The sequence below is a fragment of the Charadrius vociferus genome, unplaced genomic scaffold, assembly GCF_000708025.1.
Source record: "Charadrius vociferus isolate BGI_N301 unplaced genomic scaffold, ASM70802v2 scaffold491, whole genome shotgun sequence".
Classification (NCBI taxonomy): Eukaryota; Metazoa; Chordata; class Aves; order Charadriiformes; family Charadriidae; genus Charadrius; species Charadrius vociferus.
Window position 1 is genome coordinate 524,034 of NW_009646960.1, and position 24,955 is coordinate 548,988.

Genomic DNA, 24,955 nt, shown 5'->3' on the forward strand with positions numbered 1-24,955 from the left:
ATGACTTCGCTTGAAAGGGAGACACTGTCCCAAGATGAACTCCGGAAAAGGCTCTATCAGACTTTTAAGAACCGGGGTGTGCTGGACACACTTAAGGTGTGCTTTATTTTCAGCAGGTGCTACTTAACATTGTTAACTGTACTACTTAACATTGAAAACAGTGAAAGTCATGCCAAATAACTCTGTTTCCCACTCTCCCCAGCTGTATTATTTTTGCCACAGCCTAATCTGTATTCAGCGGTTTTTTGGCCAGATGTAAGGTTCTTCCTAAACAGAAATGCTTTTCATTGTGGGTTAGTCTCAGAGCCTTTCTCGGGAAGGTTAAAGGCCTATATCAGGTCTTTGAAAATCTCCGTGCTTGAGAAAAGAGTCAAGCAGGGAAGAGAAGAATAAATGAGAATACAGGATTGGAAAGAATCTCTTAGGTTACAGTCTATTACCTACTATAAGTAAGCAAGCTTTATGAATTATCCCCCTAAAATATTTCAGTTATGTTTTAAAACTATCATCTGAACTGTTTTCTCCTTGTCTGCTCATGGAGGAGAATGTTTTAGAATGTGGTTGTGTTCAAGAGTGAAACTTTGTTCTGATTTGTAGCCTGGGTTTATTTGTGCGTGCTATGGCCTTTTTTCTTGTGTTGAAAGTATCTTTCAGTTTAGGTAGGTTTTGCTCCTCTTGATGAATTTATAGGCAGCAGTCATACCTTTTCTTCAGCATTCTGTTCTACAGTGGTAAGCAGGCGAAGGTGGAGTAGTCTAATTGCTCGTTACCCTAGTAGTCCTCTGCATCACTTTGAAGTCTTTCTTCACTTTTTTAAAGGAAGTAGATCATGATTGTTGAGAACTTCCCAGACAAATTTTAGAATGGTATTAATTCTTCCCTGTTTTTGTGGGAAAGTCTGTGGAAGGCTGCATGTCTCTTTTTGAGGCATGTTACATTTGTAGCCCTAGTAATTGTTTGACACATCCACATCTTGCTTTTTCCAAACAATATATCCCTTGTGTTGTAGCAGAAATTGGCATTAGGCCTTAAATGCTGAAATGTAACATTTCATGCAGTTTCAGTTTTGCTAGTCTTTAAACATCATCTGATTGCATTTTTTTTATGACGTCTTGATCTTTCTACGCTTCTATAGACTTCTTTATGTCACCAGCAAATTTCTTTAGCTCTTGCTTTTTATGTCAAATTCATCAAAGTTAAAAAATAATTAAAAAATCAAGATCTGTATTTTAAGAATACCATTGATAATCTTATGGCCAAGAATTCCCTGTTCAGGACAACTTGTTTCTTCCTGAGTGATTTCCATACCAAGCTTGCAATGTTTGAACTGTTTCTTGTCTTCTTTGACTTAACCAATAGTCTGTGAGGTGGCATGCTATTTAAGTCTGTATCCCTGCTTCATCTTCCTTGTCTAGAAGATTATACATCATATTAAAGATTTAGTAGCTTTTCTGAACTGAAGGATTAACACAGTTGCATTTTTTACGGATTTCTTATGGATTCTTACGGATTGCATCTTCTAATGAGAAAACTCTCAACTTTCTCATGGTCTTATTTGATTGCATCTGCTGGTAAGAGGCAGAGTGGATCTGGAGCTACAGGTATGGCCAACATACAACAACCAATTTCTGCCTTCCTTTCCCATAGTAGGGACAGGGATTTAGCACTGTGTTTTCCACCTGTACTTTGTCACCAAATGTATAGGAGGTTGCTTAGACTAGTGAGTCTTCCAAGTACACCTGAAATTGAGCCCGCATCAGGTGGGCTTTATTTTAGCCAGAGAGAAGGAGAATAGGAAAGCAGTGATCTAAAAATGAAGCTGGGGGTAGTAGAGTGGAGTTCATGTGAGTTCTTGACTGAGAACAATATTTCTTTTCAGTCTGTTTGATACATCCTGAGGGAAAGTCAAAGATCACTGTAGCCACCATTAGACTGTTTTGAAGAAAAGCATGGTGTCCCAAGCACTTTTCTAAATTTTGCCAAAGTTTGTCTGCCCATTTCTGTTACGTTGGTTGTGGTATAACATGTACAAGTAAAATAAGACCCCCCCTGAATTTTGAAAAATAAAAACTCTTATTGAATAACATGTAAACTGTGAATATGTCTTTTCTGTATCAGACACAGCTCCGAAACCAGCTAATCCATGAACTAATGCACCCAATTTTAAGTGGAGAACTTCAGCCACAGGCTGTTCCGAGTGATGACAGTTCACTTTTGATCACAGCTTCCAACAGTTTGGTGGCAGATCATCTACAGAGATGTGGCTATGAGTATTCACTTTCTGTTTTCTTTCCAGAAAGTGGATTAGAGAAGAAGAAGGTAAGTTCAGTAATTTACCTCTTCTAAGGCTTCTAGGAGCTTTGCTTTCTGGGGGTTGTCATATTCCAACAGAATTGAAAAAAAAGCCCCTTTTGTGACAGTGAAATACAAACACAAGTACAGCTTCTGATCATCTCCATAAAAGATTTTGTTATTTAGGGCCATTTTCATAAATACTTCAAATTGGCAATAAGCCAATGATGCTTTTCTGGAAAGACATAGTGCAAACCTCTTAACGTCGCACTTGCTTCACCTATAGCTGCAGTCTGGCATGACTGTTTGTGAGACTGTGTGGCAGAGGACTTGTGGAACTGATCCCAATTAAAGCTAGCTTCTTTGGCTGTTCAGTTCCCTGAAAATGGGATTCATGGTCGGTTTAAGCTCTTCAAACTACAAGCTATGGCTGAAAAAGGCAGTACTTGCCCTCTTTGTTTCTCCTCTATGAGTATGTGATAGGATGAAGTTGTTTCTAACTGAAAATTATTTTTTTTACCTGGTGAGTAGTTAGTTGTCATTTGGGTTAGTAAGCTCATCTGATTTGTATGATAAAACAAGAAGAGAGGCAAGGAAAGTAGCAAGAACATGTATGCGGGATGGGGAGGAAACAAAACTCTCTTTTCACAGCTTCAGTTGATCATGAAACTACGTGCTGGCTGTTCTGTGTCTTTGGTAGTGGAGATAAGTGCATGTAGTACAAGAACAGCAGGCCTTTGAAAATGGTTTTACAAGGTGCTAAATAGATCTTTCTCAAGTGGAAAACATTCTACAACTGTAAAATAGTGCCTGTTACATACTTGAAGTGATTAGTTAACCTTTTCAAACTTACCTTTTTTTTTTTTCCCCCTCAAAGTTGTGGACTATGCAAGATCTTCTTCAATTAATGAGGATCAATCCAAAATCCAGTCTTTACAAATCACTGGTAAAGTTATTTTGATTTTGAAAATAAGCTTAAATTACAGTTGTAATGAAATAGACTGGCTAAACCATCTTTTGTTTCTTGCAGACTTCGGGAAATCAGAAGGAGAATAAAGGTACAAGATGTTTTTACATGGTGCAGACAAGGATAATTGTGTCAGCTTCATTTTTATTAAGATGCGAGCAATAGAAATTCAAATTTCCTGAGTGTGTGTTGGTATGGAATACTATGGATTCAGTCAGATTTTGAAACTTGCAGTACGCCAGGATGATGAATATTATATTTCAGGATTATCCAACTCCTATTTGTGGTGTGGATTAAGTGTTAACATTCACCTACAAAATAAATTACTTGAATATTAGAACTATGAAAAACATCTGTAATCAGGTATTAAATATAATGCTCTTTGGAAGCTTTTCACACTAACTTTGGCAAACTCAGATTTTTGTTTGTGTTCATAACTGACTGTATTAGCTTGCATAATGTACTTCCAAAACTAGTTAAAGATTTAATTGACTTTCTATTCTTTTATATAAGAAATAACTCTTATGTCTGCCTGATGAAACCTCGCTATATTGTATAGCCTGAAGTAGTTTGATCTTCAGAAACCCCTGTTGCCTAATGACCTCATAATTATAGTAGTAATAGTCTGCTATCTCAATGACCTTGGAAGACAAAGAGACATGGATGAAAGGAAAAGTTGCAAAAGGACAGCTTTTGCAGAATAAAATGGACTGGATTATGCTTATAATAATCTTAACAGTTTACAAGTATTGATTTTTGCTTAAGTATTTTGTTCTTTCCTTAAATCAAATAGGGTTTTTGTACAGTGAAAATTACTTCCTGAATTACAGGTTCAAATTCAGTTTTGGTATGAAATCAGGACTAAACTAATATATTGGTTCTTGATAGGTTTTCTTATGCAGATTTTAATTGGACTTATAGAACATCATCTAAGTAAGGAAACTCATGACACAGATACTCAGACAACCTCAGTGCCTCCTTACAGAGAATCTCTTGGTAAGTGCAGCCTCTGCAAGAAAGTCTCCCCAGATATTTTCATACCGGTGAATGGTATGGATTTATAAATTGTATGAATGGTATTCATTTATAACTTACGCAAATGCAGCCTAAAGTTAATAATAAGTAAAGGTCATACCTATCACTAGTACATTGATTTTTCTAACCTTTCTTAAAATAAGGCAGAAGTCCTGTTACAATTTTTTTTTTAATCACTCAGATATTTTCTTAGGCATTTAACTGAGAGCTTTAACATCTTAGATGGACTGTAAATGTTATGTGCTGAAATATGTTCTGGAAAACATAATTGTAAATGTGTACCTTGCTTCTCTTTCTATGACAGTGTTTCAGTGAAAGTTAGGCGTAGATTGGGAGTTCTTGAATTATAATATGTGTACTATTAGTAATACAAAAAACCTAAAAGTTGCATGCAAAAGAAAATTCTTTTCCATCCATGATAAAGAGAAGGGATGACTATGTAATAGCACAAATAGTGCCTAAAGGGCTAAGTGCCTCCTCCCAGGTAGATGTTGTGTGGTATAAAGCTGATAAATGGCATTTCTGTACTGCCTCTGTTTTTGTACCATACAGTGGTCTCTATGACAGTGCTACTTAGGTAAACTAAGGAAATTCCTACAGAGAGGCAGGTTCCTGCAGTCTTTGGTAGGATAAATGTGGTGACTGTTATTAAAGTATGATTGATATGTTGCTCTTTTTATAGCTGAGAAGCTTCAGCTGATTGATGAACAGTTTGCCGACTCTTATCCCCAGCATCAGAAATACGAATCTTTAGAAGTAAAACTTCATGAATATAGAAAAGAAATAGAGAAGCAGCTTCAAGCAGAAATGTTTCAAAAGGTATAACTCTGGTCATTGAATTTGAGGAGACATTTGTTGATTTTGACTTTGCATGTTACAGACTTTTAATACTTAAGGTAAAGAAAAGATCTAATAGTTACAACAAACACAAAAGGCTAAGTTAATCCAATATCAATTGTTAATTTGGTGATAGAGCAAATGTATGTTTTCCATTCCGCTTTTTTGTTAGATGTGCACAGAATGTTAAGCTTTTTATTCTGATGTTAACTTGTAACACAACTTTTTCGCATTTTGGTTGTCTTAATTTGGTAAATTTTATTGGGTCTTTGATTACTTTGTTTTATGGAGAAATGTTTACTCTGCTTAGTCATCCTATTCATTTTCCTTCCCAGTTAAAATTTTGAAGCTTTAATTTCAATATAATGCAGAGCAACTGAGAGGTGTAAATTGCTGCTCTGTAGCTTGACAGATAGTTGAGTTAATTTTTAATACTGATGAGAATTTTCATACTATTTTCAAACATTACGCAGAAACACTAAACTCATAAGACACAATATTATGAATTATTTGTCGTGGTTTTTTTCCTTCTTGTAATTGAAGATAGCTCTTTTAGAGAATTTTCCTTAATTTTTTGGAATAAATTTAGATATTTTTTTTGTCATGTAATCCATCAATAATCCTTATGCCTAATAAGTAGAGCAGAGAGAATATATTGCAGTTCATTTAAATAGAAGGGGTTTTCCCATAAATTTCCATCAAGATCAACAGTTTATTAGATAAGACAAATTAATTGTAGTTCTTTTATTTTTTTTTTCCCATTAATTTCTGTCAAGATCACTAGTTTATTTTGATATAAAAATGATAATCTTAATCAGTTAGAATTCTTAGACACACCTTTAAAGGCACTCATCTGCATGTAAATTGTTTGAGGAAATCAGTTTAGTCATATTTATTCAGCTAGACAAGTAGAAGAAGAGAGAGTTAAAACTGCCAATGTATGTTACCTTCATTTTTCATTGTCTTTATTTCCCAACAGGCACTGTCTTTTTAGTATGTAAAACATGTTAGTTAGTGTGTTGTTAAGTTTGTCTCAGTTTAAGCAAAGCAGTTGCAACAAAGGAGATTGGAATCTTAACTAGATAAAAATAACTTCCAAATTCAATTCACTTTACATGGATTCCTTAGCAATGTGATGTGAATTACTGTAAGACATTTCTAATCCAATTTGTGTATGTACAAACGATGCTGTACTGTCTCACCATTTCTTTCATTTGTCAGAAAATTTGTGCCTACAGACTTGAATGCCATGATCAGACTTTCCTACTGTGCTTTTGCGCTCTCTTTAACCTTTTCTCCAGTGTCACAATTTTTCTAGCATTCTCTTTTTATTCTTTCGCTTTTTTCTCGCATTTTTTGTCTTGTATGCTTGCTTTCCATTTTCTTCCAAATTTTTATTATAATTCTTTATAACCCCGTTTGTTCTTGCATATACTGTACTTAACACATTGTATGAAGGTGTGTTGCCTATGATTCTTCTGCGCAGTTGTAAGAGGCATACTTTCCTGTTTGCATTTACTTTTTTTTCAGTTGTGCTAGAAAGTCTGTGAATCAGACTTCTGTTTCTGTAACCCTCTTTATGTGGAGTTACATCTTCTGCAGTTTTTCACACGTTCAGCATTTTTTTTTGTGTCGAGATGAATTTCTGTTGTTCCTGAGCGATTCGGGACGGGTCAGCTTCCTCCATTTCTTGTGTCACCACTCAAAAGTGGTTCTTTGGGAAAGGGGCAAGAATGGTGATGGTATCAGAGGAGGAATTAAAGAGTGTGGCCATTCCTTAATTGCAAGCAGAGTATCACTCGTGCAGTGTGTTTTTCGTCATAAGCCTCTGGTTTGCTTTTGCCTAAAGCTATTAGTTTTGTGTAAGATCTGCTTTGGGATGCCAGCTAAACGCACGAAAACTATGTGAGGCATGCAAATAGTATGTGTGGCTAAGATACTTTTATCACAGTGATTTATTTTCCTTGAATTATCATACATTGCCTAACAAGAATTTCTAAATGAAATTTAGAATTGTCTGAGGAGGGATTGTCTTTGTTGATTTGAAGATGGCTCTACTTAATCCACTCTTTCTCCTTTATGTAAGCTAGAACATTTTAAAGAAGTCGAAATAGCAAAGATTAAAATGGAGGAGAAAATGCAGACCCAGAAAGAAATCTCTGAGCTGCGTCATGAGTTAGAGAGGACACACCAAGCAAAGTCCGAAGCCTTGATTTCTCGTGAAAAGAATGCTATTGAGAGGCTTCAAAAGCAACAAGAGGTAAAGTTCCAAATATTTTTTTTCTTAATCTAGTAGAAAATGGTTCAGTGAGTTGATTAAAGTGTTCTTTTATTTTTGGGAGATTTACCTTCAGATGTTACTTGGCTTATTAGTGAGAACTTTGAATTTACTTTTGTTCTCATAAGTAGTGGAATGCATTTAGGTACTGCAAGAATGACTATGGGTAAATATCTAAAGTAGAGCTGGCTGGAAAAGGAACAGTTCTGCAAACTAGGATTGAAGGATTTCAATGTAATAAATACTTTTAATTCTGTAACTTTGCTGAATTCAGATCACTGAGATTGTTTTAACAGAAAGCTGAACATAGCTTTTGGTATAGTATAAGTTCTTCCAGTTGCTAAGAAGGACTCTGAGCTAAATGGAATATATAGTCTGTGTGGTATGGTTATGCCATTTATGTGTGTCATTGTGTGTTGCATATTATTAATAGCCACTGTCTCTACTGTAAGCTAGCATCTTGTTTTGTTTCTTTGAACGCCTTTTTGTTGATGAGTTGTGGTTTGCCAGAGTGCCGAGTAACAGAGTGCCGTTACTGCAGCACATGATAATTTGTAGATAGGTCTAAATTACTTCTCCCAATCTCTATTACTTTTCAGTTTCTGGAAGAGCAGTTTTCTTGCTGTTCTGTTGATTGTTTGCCTAGCCATCCCCCTGCTGTCTGCAGTAGAGCTTCCTATCCAAATAATAGTCACCCACAAATGCTAACCACATTTTTGCTCATTTTTTTTGTTGTGGTGGTGGGGTTTTTTTTTTTGGTTTTATGCGTCACCCCCTCCCAAGAGCACATGGTATTGGTTAACAAAGCAACCATACAGGTCTCTAAGTAGTTTATTATATACTTGTCCTCTACTATTGAGTACCTTCCAATCTGAAAATTAAACATTTTATCACTATGCCATGAATTACTTTCATGGTTATGTCTTTAGAAGCTTACAAGAAAACCATCTATTTTATGCTATCAATTTTCTTTTGTGGGTATGGAATTAATTCAAGTAATTAAAAAAAAAAAAAAAAGAAAAAGAGACTAGATCAGTATGTCACTTAGGTAGTGTTCATGAATGTTTGGTTGCTCTTGTCAGTTTCTTCACTTCCCTGAAAACTATGTTTCATTTACCTGGGGACTCTTTTAACAGAGACCAGGAGCTCTACTGAGTTGAAGTATATTTATATTAAAGGTAGAAGGTCATTAAACCCTTTACTAAGGTAACTTTATGACCAGGAAATACGGCTTGACAAACTGCTCTATTTTTTTGCACCAGGAAGAGCAGCTAAGTCTTTCAGCACTGTCAAATGCACATAGCTTGCAAATTTGATATGAGCACCCATATGGCAAAATCATAATTTTCTTCTTTGGCAATTATTATTTATTTGGAGAGAAATAATGCCTTGTGGGCTTAATGACAAGCAAAGCTATTTTTGATTAATAATAAGATACGTAACTTTTGGTATTAGCATGTCCATCACGTGGAGAATTCTTTTTACAATTTCTTTGATTTCTGTAAGTTAAACTGCAAAAACTGAAAGATTGGTTGTTTACTCAGTTTCAGTTTTAAATCATGCTTTATCAGGGGTTTTTAAATCATGCTTTATCAGGGGTTTTTCACATTTGTTTTTTCAATTTTGTTTTTATGAAGAATGTACAAACCTATTGTTTATTAAAAAAGTCAAGTGTTTGGACATGTTTATTCTGTAAATTTTTTAAAACAATTTTTCCTTTTACATAAGTTTTAATTAGTGCTATTTCTTAAAGTGTTTTCAGGTAGCCAGTAGCAACTGCACTTAAAGCGTTTTTACTCAGAGTAAAAGCAGAAAGGGAATAAAAAAAATTACAGTCAATTCTAGTTGTTATTTCAAATTATGACTATATAAATAATATTTATTGGAGTAAGAATAATTCCTGAAGAAGATCCTTGAAAGTTTGAAGGTGTTAAACAGCAAATACCTGTATAAAGTGTGAAGTAAAACTAGAGATAATATTTTGTGATTCAGATAGAAGCAAAGGAAGTGTACGCTCAGAGACAAAGTCTACTGAAAGATATCGAAGTCATAAGGACCAGAGAGGCGGAACTGAAGCAAAGAATTGAGGCATTTGAAGTGTAAGTTGCTGAAAGGCATATACAATGCTAAGTGATGCTGTTGTCCTTTTTCTAGAAAGCGCACTTCATAATGTTGCTGCTTCTATGACATTCAAATAGATAATGTATCCCAGAAGTTGTGTTTTGCATTTTGAGCTGTCTGTCTCTATTAGGAGGGATATTCTGTACAAAAAGACCTGTGGGTTTTTTTTTTCTATTCCACTTCATCCAACCAAAACAGTGCAGCATCACTTTGGAGGTAAAGAACCAGATTTTTGCTTTGTAGTGCTTAAATTAAAAAAAACAACAATGAGACCAACCTCCGAACAACACAGTATGTAAGCCCAACACTCATGAGGCGTGTGTATGATATTTTGCTTCTTTAGTCCTGTGTTGTTTTTTTTTTCTTTTGACTTGTCCTTAGTAAGATCACTTTTCTTTCATTAAATAAAAAAATAATTAAACCATTTTTGGCCAGGTTTTCAATTCTACTTAGTGTCATTACTTTGTCATCTGTTTGTTATAGAAAAATGAGTATCCCGCTAACAAAACCTTGGTGTTTTTTTAACAGCCCAGCAGAGGGTGCTGATAGAATAGAATGCTCAGCACTGTCTTCTCTGAAGCCTTTCTGGTGTGGGAAACTGAGCTGGGGTTAACCTGGGATAGCTGCATAATTGATTGGTACTGGATTTTAAATAGGGCAATTTAGTTTGTGTCACATCTCCTTGTTCTTAATGAATTACAGTGACAGATTCTGATGATAATTTTAAATTGCTACAGTGTTCCAAGCAAGCACTTTACCCTTTGATGTCTCAAAATGTTATTTAAAAAAAACCTCCAAACCTGCAGTTTTGGCTTTATAACTGGTCATTGTCTGTGTATTTATGGATATTTCAGCAGTCAGAAACTTCAAGAAGAGAAAAATAAAGCAATTGATGATGCGCTTCGACGTCGGGAGGTTGCTGTGAAGAGCATAGAAGAGACTTATGACCAAAAGCTTAAGACGGAACTCTTAAAGTAAATTTTTCTTTTGCCTCTAATAGGATGCATGCTACTTCCTGTGAAAACAGAGTAATAAATTCTGTAGGATTTCTTTTGAAAAGTGTAACAAAGCAAGGACTTTAAAATTTGTACTCATGTTTTTGTTTTAATCTGCTTGAATTCTTTACATTATTGCTTAGCTTTTTGCTAGTAAGACAAAATGTTCTGTCAGGTTCAGAAAAAGCTTGCTATAGAAAATCGTTCTCTTTTGATAATAGATTATATTATTGTTGTAGTTTAAATTCTGTGTGGTTATCTGGGAAAGCAAGGTGACATTAGTTGTATGTTTAGACAAGAGGATGTGAAACAGTATTAGTGATTTCCTTTGACCGTAATTGAAAGAACTGACCATTTTATGAATGCATAAAAGGCATAGAGGGGAAACTAGCATTAAAGAAATGTTATAGGTTTCCTGGAAAAAGGGTGAGAGGGACAGTAGCCCGTTGTATAGATAGATTGGTTCTTACCTTAACCGCTCCCTGTTTTTGGAGAGGGATTCTCTGTTACAGATCACCCTCTCTTATTGACTGCCATCTGCTTGAACATGGTTTCAAAGAATTTACTAAGAAATGCTTTTTGAAAGCGAAAGACACCATGTGTGACTGCTTTTGAGGTGTGGCACTGGGTATATCCTAACTTTGGTTTTGTGCTGTCTTGGAGTACTTTGGTCACTTGAAGGGTTACCTGATGCTTCAATGCAGACAGGTGCTCTCAGCGCGCTATTACTCGTGTATTTGATGGCACGAACCAATCTTCCAGTTAGGCAGTTAAACCAAATGACTGATGTATTTTTCATTGCAAGACAGTGAACAAAAAGTATTATCTGTGTCAATGTATCTTCATTTAAATTACAGAGGAAAGATGTAAAGAGTAGCTTTTAATAAGAATGATGCCTCAGCTGAAACTGAGTAGATTTGAGGGTTTTGTCAATAAAACACTACTAATTGACCCAACTTGATACCGTATTTTACCTAGTCCATAACAGCTAGTTACAAATAACGCTTGTAAAGTGGTTTTCATTCATGAGGAGAAACAATTTATTTTAAGGAAGAACTGCTGGTTATCTTATTTTATCAATGCAAAAAATATTTTAGACATGCTGCAAATGCTCAGAAGGATAAAATTCATGTCCTTTTGTCCCAAATCCTTGGGGAAAAGTATCAAAGAGCTACTATTTATTGTATAGGAATAATGATGCTTGCTAGAAAATTAATCTTTTTTTGTTGCTATGGTAAACATTAAGTGTGATAATTTGGAGAAGGATTTGAGTGGTCTGGGTCATTTGCAAAAATGTAGGGGGATGGATGTGGCAATATCTGAAAACATTTATAATCTACGTCACAGGCATGCAAAATGCTGAGCTTTCTTAGCTCCAGTAGATTCCAGAAGAATTGAATGGTAAAGTTGGATGATGACTGGGCTGTGAATAATACCATACCTGGGCAGTGCTCGGTGTCTAGCTTCTGGCTGACGACAAGCAGAGAACCATTGGGACCGTTAGATCTTGTTGGACCCATACTGTCCAATACCATCATCCGTGATGTGAATGATGACACAGGGTATCCTCAGCAACTTTGGACATGAGGTTAATTAAGGGGACTGGCTTCCACAACAAATGGCAGAGTTTCATTGCAGACAGACTGATAAATTTGGTGATTGTGCCAACATAAATCTTAGGAATTTTAACAAGGGGAACTGTAAAGCTCTGTGCTGGGGACAGAATATCACTATGAAGTAGTATAAATAGGGAAAAGGAATTGACCAAGTGTGTGTGTTTCTGAAGGTAGGACATGAGAGTTACAGTGAATGCCAGGTTGACGACAATTTAGTAGCACACTCTGGCAAATAAGGCAAACAGCACGATGGGTGATATTAGGAGCAGCATGGCCAACAGACTGAGGGAAGTTCTTAACCCCTTCAGGTATTGGTAGAGGCTGTGCTAGGAATACCACGCTCAGTTTTGGGCTCCCCAGTTGAAGAAAGTCATGAAGAAACTGGAGAAGGCCTAGTAAAGGTCTGTAAAGATAGTTACAGGACTACCAGATGTGACTTCTGAGGTCATGTGGCAGGGGTTGTAAATTGTGGCTTGGGAGGTTCAGGTTGGACATGGAGAAGAAAATTTTACTGGGAGGGTAGTACAGCATTGGGACAGGTTGTGCAGGAGGTGGTGGAATATACATCCTTGGAGGTTTTCAGGACTTGGCTAGGAAGAGCTACAGCCAGCCTGCTCTAGAGTTGGCAGTAGTCTTGCTTTTTGAGCAGGTAGTTGAACAAGGTGATTGGCATGGCCCTTTTCAACCATTTCGGTGGCTCTGCGATAACTAATTTTGTCAATAAATAATTGTGTGATTATATTTTAGTCTGGGAAAGATTGAGTTTACACAAATGCACATGCATGTGCACACATACGTACTTTGGGAATAACTAATTGTTTTTACTTCTAGATATCGGCTTGAGTTAAAAGAAGAATACATAGCCAGAACCAATAAAGTTACTGAAGATGAGAAAAAAAATAAAGGTAACCATCCCTATGAGGTTAATAAAGTAGCTTTTTTTCTCTACAGCTTTTAATAATAGGTATCAAACCACTGTTGTTACTGAACAGTCACAGTGTTCAGTAATACTGGTATAAGTGATGGAAAAGCCATCAAAATAGATTTTGAAAAACACATAGCAGGATCTCATGACAGGTCAGCAACTCCTTGCAGTTCAGAATTCAGTGGGGACCGTGAGCTGGTGCTTTGGACAGAGGCTGCAAAGCATCCTGCTTTTTCAGTTTCCCAGTTCCTTCTGAAGTCCTACTAGCTCATTCATTCTGTACTTGAACTCGGGTACAGTCTGGTACCATACCCTTGAATAGTTGCCATTTTCTACTTTTGTTGTGTTCAAGACGTTTAACTGGAGCGTGAGGAAGAGAGCTGAGACAGATAAACATATTTAGACTTTTAAGTGAGGGGCATGTGGAAAAAATAATATATCACGTGCATGTGAGTTTGATTTACTTAATTCTAAAGGACTATATATGCATATGTATATATGCACGCAGTGTGATTTACTTAATTTTGAAGGAGTGTGTATGACATTCAGTCATTTTTATGTCTTGAATTAAATTGAATGTTGGGCTTAGCAGCTTAACCTGCTTTTTGCTGATACAGTTTTTTACTGTAATACTCTACTAATTTTAATTCAGCATTTGTAATCCTCCCTGCAGAGAAAGCTATGCTTTTGCATGAAGAAGCCATTGCTGTTAATTCAAAAAAGGAGGAACTCAAGCAAGCTGTATCACGCACGAAAGAGCTTGAGGTAATTGTAAACATGAATTTAAAGAAGCTGTATTCTAATCAGTGCATTTGAGGCACATTAAAAGAAAACATGAAATAAAAGTAACCGTTAAGTCGTACAGCAGTTTATAAGCTTCTAAACTGTTCTTTATCTGCAGCTGGATTTGGAGTCAGTGAAGGCCCAGGTTCTGTTGGTAAATCAACAGAATCAGTTGTTGACAGAAAAACTGAAAGAGGTATCAGACTATCCTTTGCTTAAAGAGGAGAAATTGGAGCTCCAAGTGCAGAATAAACTACTTAGGCAACAGTTGGATGAAACTCGCAGTGAGAACCAGCATCTTCGAGACAGTCAGTGTGAATGATTTAGTAATTCTCTTGCTTATGTTTCTCTGCAAATACTTGTTTAGAAATAAATGTCATTAAAATACATTCTTTGTATTATGTTTTCTAGTAGTTTGTATTAAACCCCAACTAATGTTGGTGTAAAATGAAACAGTCCTTGACATTATAAGTTTATGTTCTTTAATATGTCTGTATAGTAGAAGTCCTGAATTAAGTGGTAGCTATAATAATATGAAGAATATCCCTTTCACACTTTGAAAAGAACAGTGTGATATTTCTAACCTTAGCATTAGTATGATTAATAATGGTAAAAGAACATTGCATTATTATTTTTAAGTACTTGCCTGGCTATAGTTATAAAATGCCAAGTATTTTTAATGTGCATTTGAGATTGTGGGAGAGTAGAGATGTACACCCAGTTATGTAAGGTAGGGATATGTATTTTTCTTCCAGAATAGGACAGACTGGGTCTAGTTCTTAAATCACTACTCCAACAAAAATTTCAGTCGTTTGTAAAAGGAAGAAAAAACCCCTAAGCATTTCATTGAAACAAAGCCTTGTTATGTTCCTAAAAACATATCAGCTTTACATTTTGAAGGATTATCATGTAGAAAAGTACACACTTGTTATTCTATGGCTGAGTGTCTAATAGTTCTTTTTCTGGGTAGAGCTGTCCCAGCCCTCGGCGGAGCACCTGGCCTGCCAAGTGGAGCTGAGGAGAGTGGAACATTCTAGGAAGCTGGCGCTGGATGAATTTGAAAGTCATAGGCAGATTTTGGAAAAGCAGCTACAAAGTGAGGTAAATTATTCTTTCTAAATAATTTGAATCCTTTCTTCTTTCTGACATTTTGTTCACGTTTATCTATGTACCTGTGCAAGCTGTTTAGTGTGTAGTTGCAGGGATTGTTTGTCATCTGCTAATTTTTATGATAACAACTCTAAAGATGACAAAAAACCCTGACACCAAAACTGACCAAAAACCTCCCCAAAACCCAACATAACCAAAGTAAATCTTTCCAAGTCATTAAGTTGTCAGCACTGCCTTTCAGTAGGATACTATGTGTATGTGGCTTGTCTGGACCTGAAGAACATTTAGAAACAAGTATTCAGCCAGTTGAGATTATTCTTTTTGTTTGAAGTATGTTTTTTGGTTTTCTCTCAATCTTCTGTAGGTTGAGCGTTGTGCTCAGTTAAAGACCCAACTGATGGACTCTGAAGCTACCGTCAGGAAGTTAAACGTGCAGGTTGAAGAACTGAAACTGCAGGTGAAACAAACACAGGCAGGTTTGTGTCTTACACCAAAGTGGTCCTTTATGAAGTTCACTTGCCCTAACCAGTGTAAGAACCTGCAGTTGCATAGAACTAATGTAACATCAGTGAGTAGATTTCAAGTTTAAAATAAACTCTATTTAAAAATCCAATTAAAAAAGTAGACTTATTGCAACTTCCCTTCATTTCATAAAACGAACATAGGAGGAAGAGAAAACGTTCCTCCCTGAATACTTGCCTGCTTTTTTTGTCTGCTTTTCCTCAGTATGAAGACATTAATGTTTGGTGATAACATAATCACTGTTTTCCAGAATGTGAGTTGTGTTTTAGTGCATTTTGATTCTTCAATGTTCATAGTAAGAATAATCAATTTGAAATTGTATTGCATGCCTCACAAGTTTCAATCTAACTTTTACACAGTTGTTATCAAGGCTAATAACTTATGAACCATGTACGGACATTAGAAGGAAAGAGGCACTTGAGTAAAGCAATTCAGTCTGCTGAAGAAATATAGTTCTTCTTTGACAGATGCCTATCTGTCAAATTGCTGATATCGCATATGATAAATGAAAGTTTTGGGATCTGTATTTAATCTAAAAATATGGAATTGAATTCTGCAATGATTATACATTACATACAGCACGTGTTGCACCATAGTTGAGTATATGCAATACTTTATATTATTCACTAGAGCAATATGTACATTTTCATATATGGTGCAAGTATCGGTACCATTTGGAATTGGAAATTTGTTAGTGTCAAAATAGAAAATATATATTTTGATTAAATGACTGAAAGTACTGCATGGACTTTTATTTTGCATGAGAGTTAAGGATGGCATTGAAGAGCCATTTATGTAGAATAAAAAAAAAAAGGTGGTCATTTTGCTGAGAAAGATACAGCCCTATAGATTGGTATTTCGGGCTTCCTAAAGCATACAAGTGCAAGCCAGGAAGTGTACAGCCCTGAAACAATCAATTTAACTAACAATTTTTGTGAAGTACTTTTTTTTTTAAAAAAAACAACATTATTTATGTACGATATTGTTTTTCTCCAAATTTCTTTTTGGATCTACATAGAAGGAAACGGTTAAGTCTTGTGGCCTGCCCTGTGTCTCTCACCCTTTAACAGCATGTTTGGATATAACATATCCAAAGTGGTGATATTTTCATTTTTATTTATTTATTTAAACATAATTTAAGAAATAACATTTTAGAGTGCGTACTTCAGGTAGCTTTACGTGGAAGGATTATATATTAAAAAAATAATATCAGTGATAATTTGCAGCTCTGCAGCTACATTAAAAATACATTTAAATCAGTCCATTACATTCTCAAAATTGAAGCCAATTCAATGTTAAAACAGTTTTGATCAAATTGGTATTTAAATGCTGTGGTTTAGTGTCTCTGTTTTGTTATGGGTCTCCCTCTCACTCTTTACTGTCACTTTCACTTGCTATCATTTAGCTCTGGAAAATGAAGTGTATCGGAATCCAAAGCCTTCGCTTGTCGATCGCTCTGTCCTTGACTTCACTGGTGACAGATTTGTACCTCATGATATCTATGTGGATAGCGCGTTCCTGAAGAATCAGGTTATGACTGATGTGATGAAGGTAAATGCTGTGCCAAGAGTTGGCTATCGTCAGCAGTTACAGCCACGCAGTGCTTCTCCGGATTCTGACCTGGAGTATATGGCGCAAACCTGGGCTAGGATAAAAGAACTAGAAAAAGAGGCAGAGTATTTGGAAGAAGCCTACAGGAACTACCAACACAGAGTCATGCAGGATGTGGCTGCAAGCAGAACGCCAAGAAAAATGCAGTCCCCTTTACTTCAACAGTGTGATGTTAGTGGACCTCCCTTGACTGCCCAGCATGAACTTCAAGAGGATAATCCCAGCTCCCAGCATTCCCCCCTGAGCAGTCCAAGAGGTGAAAAACACATCAAAAGAACTGGGCAGGTTGATGTCTTTAAAAATCCCTTAACGCCACCACACAGAGGAGCGTCGTCTTCAAGACGTCTTTCTTCTACTCCCGTTTCCAAATTGGAAAGAGATCTCAGTAACAAGAAAATTTCAGATGGTAAGTTACGATTGTTAATGTAGTGTGGTGTTGGGGTTTTACTTATCGTTCCTCTTGTGCTATGGAAGACAAGGATTTAGCAGTGATAGTCTTTTACTCATTTGTTATTTGCTAAGAGGCAGGAGAAGTCAGAGACACAGTATGCTAGCTGCTTGGAGTATTGCTGCTAAGTACTGGAGAAGTATATTGAGGGAAGCTAAACATACTGCCCTTAGTTCAGGTAGCTTTACAGAGAAGACTGCACCATATAATTCACTGCAGGTGTAACCTTATGATATGCAGAGTTTCATTCAAAAGTTGCTATTAAGTATAACTACTTTTCAACATTAATTGTAATTTCATAGTTTTAATAACCCTCTCTCTGTATTCCTATCTTTTTATTTATTTATTAGTATTTAACATGTGCAGCAGAAGACTGCTTCGTTTGGTGTCTCTTAAATTGAGTTTTCCAATCTGAAAGGTCCAGATTTGCTTTTGTTTGTTCTTTTTGCTGTGACATCTTTATCAAATATTCCTGAGCAATTGTGAGGGGGAAGGGATTAGTGTTTGGTCATGATTGGAAAATTGTAATTTGCTATTAATTTCACAGTGTCTAATAATTACTTAGTAGGGTTTTTTTAAAGGGGCAGTACTCAGAAAAACAAACCAAATAGAAAAGAAAATTTAAAAATAATTATGTTGTTTCAAATCTGCAGTACACCTGCTTTTTGAATCACACAATTCTTGTCACCCTATCTCAAAGTCGATTTAAGAGCATGAAAAAAAGAGATAGTAACAAAAAAAAGATAACGATCAGCTTCTGTGTGAAGGAAGGTTAAATATAAGAAGGGCAGCTTAGTTTGGAAAAGAGTTGGCTGAGGTGGGCGGTGGGAAATGTGGAAAGCAATGAATGATGTGGAAAAGATGAAAAGGGATCAATTAATCACAGTTTTACAGACCCCAGAATTCTGTGACATTGAAAGGAAAGAGAAGGAAGTACTTTGTCATACCATGAGTGAGTTGTGGAATTTATTGCTTCTGTGGCAACAAGTATAGATGCAGGAATAAAACTTCCCTGTCAGGAGGGCCTTGAGGAAGGGTTGGGGTGGATATCGGCAGAAATAATATATAACTGGTCTGCTTTTTGAATTTTAGTTTAGTTTTGTTTAGTGATGGGCGCTGTTAGAAACAGGTTACAAACAGTCTGATCTATTGTGGCTGTCCCTCTGTTTCTGAATGTAGAGTATCGTGCTCTGTTACTGAAAACATGTTTGAAAACTTGGACTTCCAAAGCAGTCTTTTATGTTTTAATTTTTCTCTGTCAGCTTCTGTGTAAACGACTTACAGACTATCTGTTTAATACTTCACACAGACAAATCTGTCATAGAAGTAGGGTTGTGTTGTAAAATTGCAAGATTTCAAAATTAAAGTTGCATGCGTAACCCTCACAATCCTTCCCGTCTTTGTACCTGTCAGAGGCTAGTTACATGGTGGCTGATCTAATTTTTCCATTGGATCTATTCTTTGCTAAATGCTCAGGATTGACTTGTTCTGGAAAGGGGTAAGAGTTGAATAGCAAAGGAGGGCATTACCTGACTTAAGTGTTAGAGGAATTGAATGGTATGTAGTGTAGCAAACAGTGTTGCAGCTGGGTAATACGTTCTCAAGGTGAACTGATGCGGTACGTGCCCCAGTAAGCACCACAGCTTTAGTGCCAACGTGCTGTGGAGTGATTTATCTGCTTCCAGTTAGATTGCTTCCCCACTGATATGTCAGCTCTGTTTCACGAGTCTTCTGAGAAGGAATGCTTTTATACTGGTATAGGTGTTGTCCTTTGTGCTAGAGATAACTGACGCTCCAGAGGCGTTTTTGCTAGAAAACCATAAGTCATTCTGGAAGCTTCCACGGAGCTTTTCAATGCTGTTGAAGAAGCCAGTGTCAATAGGTCAGAATAGATTTTAAGAGGTAAAAGATATCATGGACGTGAGTCTGAGATTTGATTTTCCCTTAAGTGAGGTATACCACAGCCAACTCATGTAAGGACAAACTGCAGCTCAGTCGTCAGCACCTGTCTTCAAAGGATGAAAGGAAGAAGTGTGTCCTCCTGTAAAATACGTGCAGTTGGTAGATCTAGCAGCTGTGGTACTGCATAGTCTGCCAGTGGAAGGGTATGCGGTTTTCTCTCTTCCTTTAAATTAGTTAATGTATTTGACTGTTTTCTTTCCCAAGCCCATGCACGTTGAACATCTTTCAGGGTTTGTCTTTTGACTGGGCCATTTCTTCAAAAGCAAGTAAAAGTAGGACAGGGTCCTTTTCTGTTTTCCCCTGCTTACTGTCTCCAATCTCTGGACAGAAACACAGAACAAGAAATAGTTACTGAGAAAAAAAAATAAAAATTGGGTTGCTGTCTGACCTGTACTCCCTATTACCTGATCGGTACTTTTCACCTTGATCATTACTTGACCGAACTTCATACCCTCTGATGAGAATGAGCAAAGCTGATGAGTCTGGCAGACAGCATACTGTGAACCAAAGACCTCAGCTGTTTGTCTTTCAATAGAAAATCCGTAAGTTCAATCCTAGGTATTTTCTAAATAGTAGTAGATTGTAGCAAATTGCCGTATGAGATGGCTGGTGTGCCACCTGTGTCCTAGCCTGCAGTATGTGTTATGCCGAGGAGGTGCATGTGGTAAATACTACGTGCTGTTCTGGTCCATTTGTTCTGCACATGAAAATTTGACAGGTCATTTTATAAAAGATTGGATGTGGGTGGGCCGAGGTTTCCCACCACGAACAGGTACTGCTGATACGTGAGTACAACGTAACGGCTGGGTCCCGTTCCGCTAGTGCTCAGCTTCCTTAGAGGGCATTTGTTTGTATTGGGTGGGCGTAGAGGCTGGCTGGAGGTAAAAAATCATGGGCAACCTTGGTCTGAAACATTCTGCAGTGTGATGTGCCCCATGAACGGGGTGCACTTCTATACAACCACCTGAAAGAACTTCAGGTATGGGAGTGTTAATAATGGCTTTTCCTCTGTCTTTTGAGCCAAATTAGTGAAAGTTATTTGGTCAGTAAAGAGAGGAAAACCAGCAGTACCTACTTACTGAGTGAATACCAAATCTTGTGGAAAAAAATAATAATTCATAGTGGAGTAATGAAAGACCTGTGCAGCCACACAGGAAAGGAAAATTAAGATTGCAAAGCAAAATTTAAGCAAAGTGCTGGACTTTGCAAGTTTGATGAAAAGCCTTTTTAATGCATTGGGGTTGTTTTTTACCTTAGTTTCCTAGGAAACTCAAGACTTCTCTAGTCATACTGTCTGCCCGTTTTCCTTCCCTGATAACTTTACAGCTGTTGATATGAGGATAAATTTTCAAAGATTTTCTTCTTTTCTTCATCACCCATTTTAACAAATCTGTAGAAAATGAAACCTCCAGGTTAACTTTCCTAATGAAGAATGGCATTTGGGAGACCTCAAGCCTTATCTTTGCTGGCTAGTAAGCACATCCCTAGCTTGAAATCTGAGTCTGTAACTGCCTTTTCTAATGCCCAGCATGGGAGAAGTTATTCAGTGTTTGGCAGAGGGCCTGAACATGGATGTATTATGTGGTGATGATAATCATAGGCTTTATGAGGAGCAAGTTTATGATGAAGGCTTATAGAGGAGAATTGCCATACAGGAGGGATAAAAAAAAAACCAGAAACAAACAAACAAAAAAACCAAACCAGTACAAGAAAGTTTATGTTAATCCTGGTAGATTTGGATGGTAGTTGCTCTATAGTGGTCCTGCCTGCACAGTCCAGTTATGCATATGTTGTAAAAGAAGTGGTAGGACAAATAACTGACTAATACGAATTGTGGGATTTTTGTTCTGCAGACCTCAGTGGCTCGTACCTTGCCTCTTCACAGCAGAGTGTTGACCGGGTGCTTTCTCCTATTTCAAAGCCACATCTTCGTTCATCTTCTGAGTCTGTTTCTTCCTCACCGTCCAGTCATGGTCAGAAAGTCAGGTAACATTGTTTACAAAGCAACATTTTTAACCTGCTTTTTAAAGAAATGTTTATCTAACTGTTCATGGTGATAGCTGCTTTTACAATTCAGGTAAGCCATGAATTCTGTAAGTGAGAACTTTTCTATGGACAGATGAGGATTTTCATTCTTGAATATCGTGCCTCAAGAGGAAGTTAGTTTTAAAAAAACCAAACACCACCCTCCGCACTGTCCCAATGCTCATATTTCACGAGAGCTGCAAGTTCTGCAGTGCTTGAAATCTATTGTATCAGTGTAGACCTTCTGTTTTCGTTGTATGTCCTTACACAGTAGACCACTTTCAGACAGCTGAATGAAGGATTCATGGTTAATAAATAAATATTTCGTGAATCGCTAATTTCAGAATACATTTTCTAAAAGTTTTCTAAAAATGTAAAATCTGTTCCTAAAAGTAAATCTGAGTTAAACAACTGACTTGCATGCCTATGTATAATACCTATGAAAAAATCTTATTTTTTTAACATGTGAGGAATGTATGTATATTTTAGAGATATATCTGACTTTTCCTGGTGTCCCATAACTTTGGACCATATTGATAATTTAAAAATTTAGACTGTATACTTTTTTGAGTAAGAATAATGCCTGTACTGTGTTGGAAATCGGAATTTGAAGGTCCTACAGTGACCAATTAACTGACTGTCACTTGGCATGTCTTATTTACAACAGTCCTATCAGAGATCCTCACCCTCATATGAATTACCTGAGTGTGAATATATTTTTAGCAATTTGTTGTCATGGGCTCTTTTGGGATTTGACAATTTTCATTCCTCTAGTAGGCTTCTGTGCCATCTGTATAAATGTGATCCTGATAAGGTTAACAAGAACTCCTGCTGACATTGTAGACTAATTAGAGAACAAACTTCATTTCTGAAGACAATGTTGGATCTTTAGAGGGGTAAACTTCATATTTCAATGACGTGAAATAATTTTTCAAGAAAAAGGTAAAACTGCAAGCTCGTAACAAATTGCTGTTCAAAGTAGCGATAATCTCTCATCTTTCCCTTATCAGAACAGGCCTTTTGCACACGCTTGATGTTCAAAAGCTATCAAGGTTATATGTTGAAAACACTTAATAAAAAAAAGACCACTACTTCCTTGAGCAAAGCTCTGTCTCTTTGATTGTGTCTCTATTTTTTATATCTGTGACGTGACTGGCAAGCTTTTGCTGACTGAAGCTTGGTAGTTTCTGCTACCTGAGAACTTAAGGCAGTTGTACATTCTCCCTTCACACATTACTAAACTGTAATACTAACTTTTTTTTTCCTCTGAAGAGCTTGTTCATGTGCCTGTATAACTGTTTTCAGAATAGGAATCTCCAGTTTCCTTTGCATGTGGGAAGGGGAAAGGTAGCGGAGCTTTTCTTCATTACTAAGCTGTAATATTAACTTTTTTTTATCCCTATGAAGAGCTTGTTCATGTGCCTGTTCATGTTTTCAGAATAGGAATCTACAGTCTCCTTTGCATGTCGGAAGGGGAAAGGTAGCGGAGCTTTTCTCTTTTACTTTGTTTTTTTGTTGGTTTTTTTTTTTTTTTTTAGGATCTCTTTTAAGTAACCGAATAACTTGGCAAAATTAAGCTACATAAAAATGACTTCTCTTTCCTCTCTGTATCTCCTGTTTCCATGTATGAAGTTCTGTTCTTAACAGTCGCTGGTGCCTCCACTCTCCAAAACTGAGAATCCTGAATAGGTGTCTTCAGAAAAAGCTCAAGTATTTGATTTTCAATGTTTCTCTTCCTCAGAAGAGACACTTGAATTGCCCTTAACCTTCTAGCCATCATTCCAGATTTGATGGCTGAAGAAAGATGGCTTGTCCTGAGGCTGCTCTAGCAGGCCTTCACAGGGCTTTGTTATTTTGTTGTTATCAAGTCCTCAATAAACATTTACTGTAGAGAGGGTTTCTTTTGTGGTTAGAATTTGGGGAGAGCCTTTATGTTCTTGGCCTTGAAAAGAAGCTGTTGGGATTTCTAGGGACCATGAGGTTGGTTCCTTTAGGTGGCTGTCTCTTCTTTCGCTGCTCATTCACATTTTCTACAGCGTCTCAGATTTGTATTCCTGTGACAAACCTTACAAAGTGAAGGCTGAGTGTTAGTCTGAATGTTAAAGTGATATGGGAAAATGCTGTAATACTGTGAGGGACTGTACGTCTTTGAAGGATGTTGTAGAGCCCGCACTGCCCGAAAAGTGAACAGTATGAGTAAGTTACGTTGCAAAGAACAGGCCAAGGTCTGGGCAGGCAGCTATGGGTTGTAGTTGTTTTCTTGGGTTCCTCGTGACAAAGCAAGGGTATGAGATCCCAATAATTTTCTTGAACTTGCTGCTTTCCCAAGACTTTCTTAAAGAGAAAACATTCTTTTGTTGAGTATTTTTTAATTTCTTGTGCCTTGGACTGTTTTCTGTTACATAAAGTATTTGAGAAATGCATGTGTGGGCTTTTCCAGCTATTTGCTCTCATTATTAGGCAAATGCCACATCATTGATGGGTATTGTGGGATTAGTTTATGACCTGTAGATTTTAAGTGGCAATGGGAACCTCTTTAAAAAGAAAAGAAAATATGATGCTGTAATAATACCAGTAAGCCATTACAAGTTAGACCTCTGTCAGTGGGGAAGAACAATTGCCTCTGTGACTATAGCAGCTCCTTGTTTGTTTATCTTTCAAGACATGAGTGGTATGAAGGAAGCCAATAAACACAGACAGGAAGACTAGAGTAATAAAGCAGATTATTATCTAAACCATTCCTTTTTTGTTCAGGGCTGAAGAAACCGATTGTGAAGGTTGTTACCAGTTTTAGGCTAAAAAAGGAATTTCAGACATTAACAAAATAATTTAGATGGTGGTGGTTGTTTTTTGTTTAAGCTTTAATGGTAATTTTAAGCTTGAGTCATGCAATTTAATAATTTCATGTTGATTGGCACACCAGTACTGTGTTACGGAATATTGACATTAGGTGCAGTTCAGGTTTTGGTTGCCAACTTTGTTTGATGAAATGAATTTTTTAAAACTGTTTGGAAATATATGTGTTTACTGCTCTTAATGAGGCAGACCTCTTCTGTTTGCTGAATCCGAGAGAGTGTATTGACTGTCTTTCTAGCAGTGTTGCAGGACACAGTATTGAAGAAAGTGGCAAGCATGCCCTTTAACCTTGCCTCCTGAAGAATTATTTAACACTTAACCATTTCTGGGAAGGAAAGACTAAAAACATGAAGTAGACTTCCAAAAACTTAAACGTCCATTTAGTCTGCTGTATTTAATTTACAGGGTATTTCTCCTCACAGTCGTTACTGAACTATCTTTCTGACAATGCAGATTTTTTTGTTTGTCCCTGGATTTAAATTTTTTGTTAAACATGTCTCATTGTGGGGGTATGTTTAATTTGTTCTCCACTTTTGCCTCGTAGAAGACCTGAATTCCTTAGAAATTGTAAG

At 36.7% G+C, this 24,955-nt stretch overlaps 1 protein-coding gene across 1 annotated transcript in view; it reads left to right on the forward strand.

The window, feature by feature from the left end:
* Nucleotides 1–24,955, forward strand: part of OFD1 (oral-facial-digital syndrome 1) — a 33,982-nt gene continuing 9,027 nt past the window's right edge. The window contains exons 1-16 of the mRNA XM_009895212.1: nucleotides 1–96; nucleotides 2,119–2,319; nucleotides 3,170–3,238; nucleotides 3,323–3,350; nucleotides 4,148–4,255; nucleotides 4,977–5,113; nucleotides 7,218–7,391; nucleotides 9,402–9,508; nucleotides 10,385–10,504; nucleotides 12,973–13,046; nucleotides 13,740–13,831; nucleotides 13,968–14,157; nucleotides 14,820–14,950; nucleotides 15,324–15,435; nucleotides 16,887–17,498; nucleotides 21,356–21,488. Of these exons, the coding sequence (XP_009893514.1) occupies nucleotides 1–96; nucleotides 2,119–2,319; nucleotides 3,170–3,238; nucleotides 3,323–3,350; nucleotides 4,148–4,255; nucleotides 4,977–5,113; nucleotides 7,218–7,391; nucleotides 9,402–9,508; nucleotides 10,385–10,504; nucleotides 12,973–13,046; nucleotides 13,740–13,831; nucleotides 13,968–14,157; nucleotides 14,820–14,950; nucleotides 15,324–15,435; nucleotides 16,887–17,498; nucleotides 21,356–21,488 (2,384 nt within the window). The remainder of the gene's footprint in view (nucleotides 97–2,118; nucleotides 2,320–3,169; nucleotides 3,239–3,322; nucleotides 3,351–4,147; nucleotides 4,256–4,976; nucleotides 5,114–7,217; nucleotides 7,392–9,401; nucleotides 9,509–10,384; nucleotides 10,505–12,972; nucleotides 13,047–13,739; nucleotides 13,832–13,967; nucleotides 14,158–14,819; nucleotides 14,951–15,323; nucleotides 15,436–16,886; nucleotides 17,499–21,355; nucleotides 21,489–24,955) is intronic.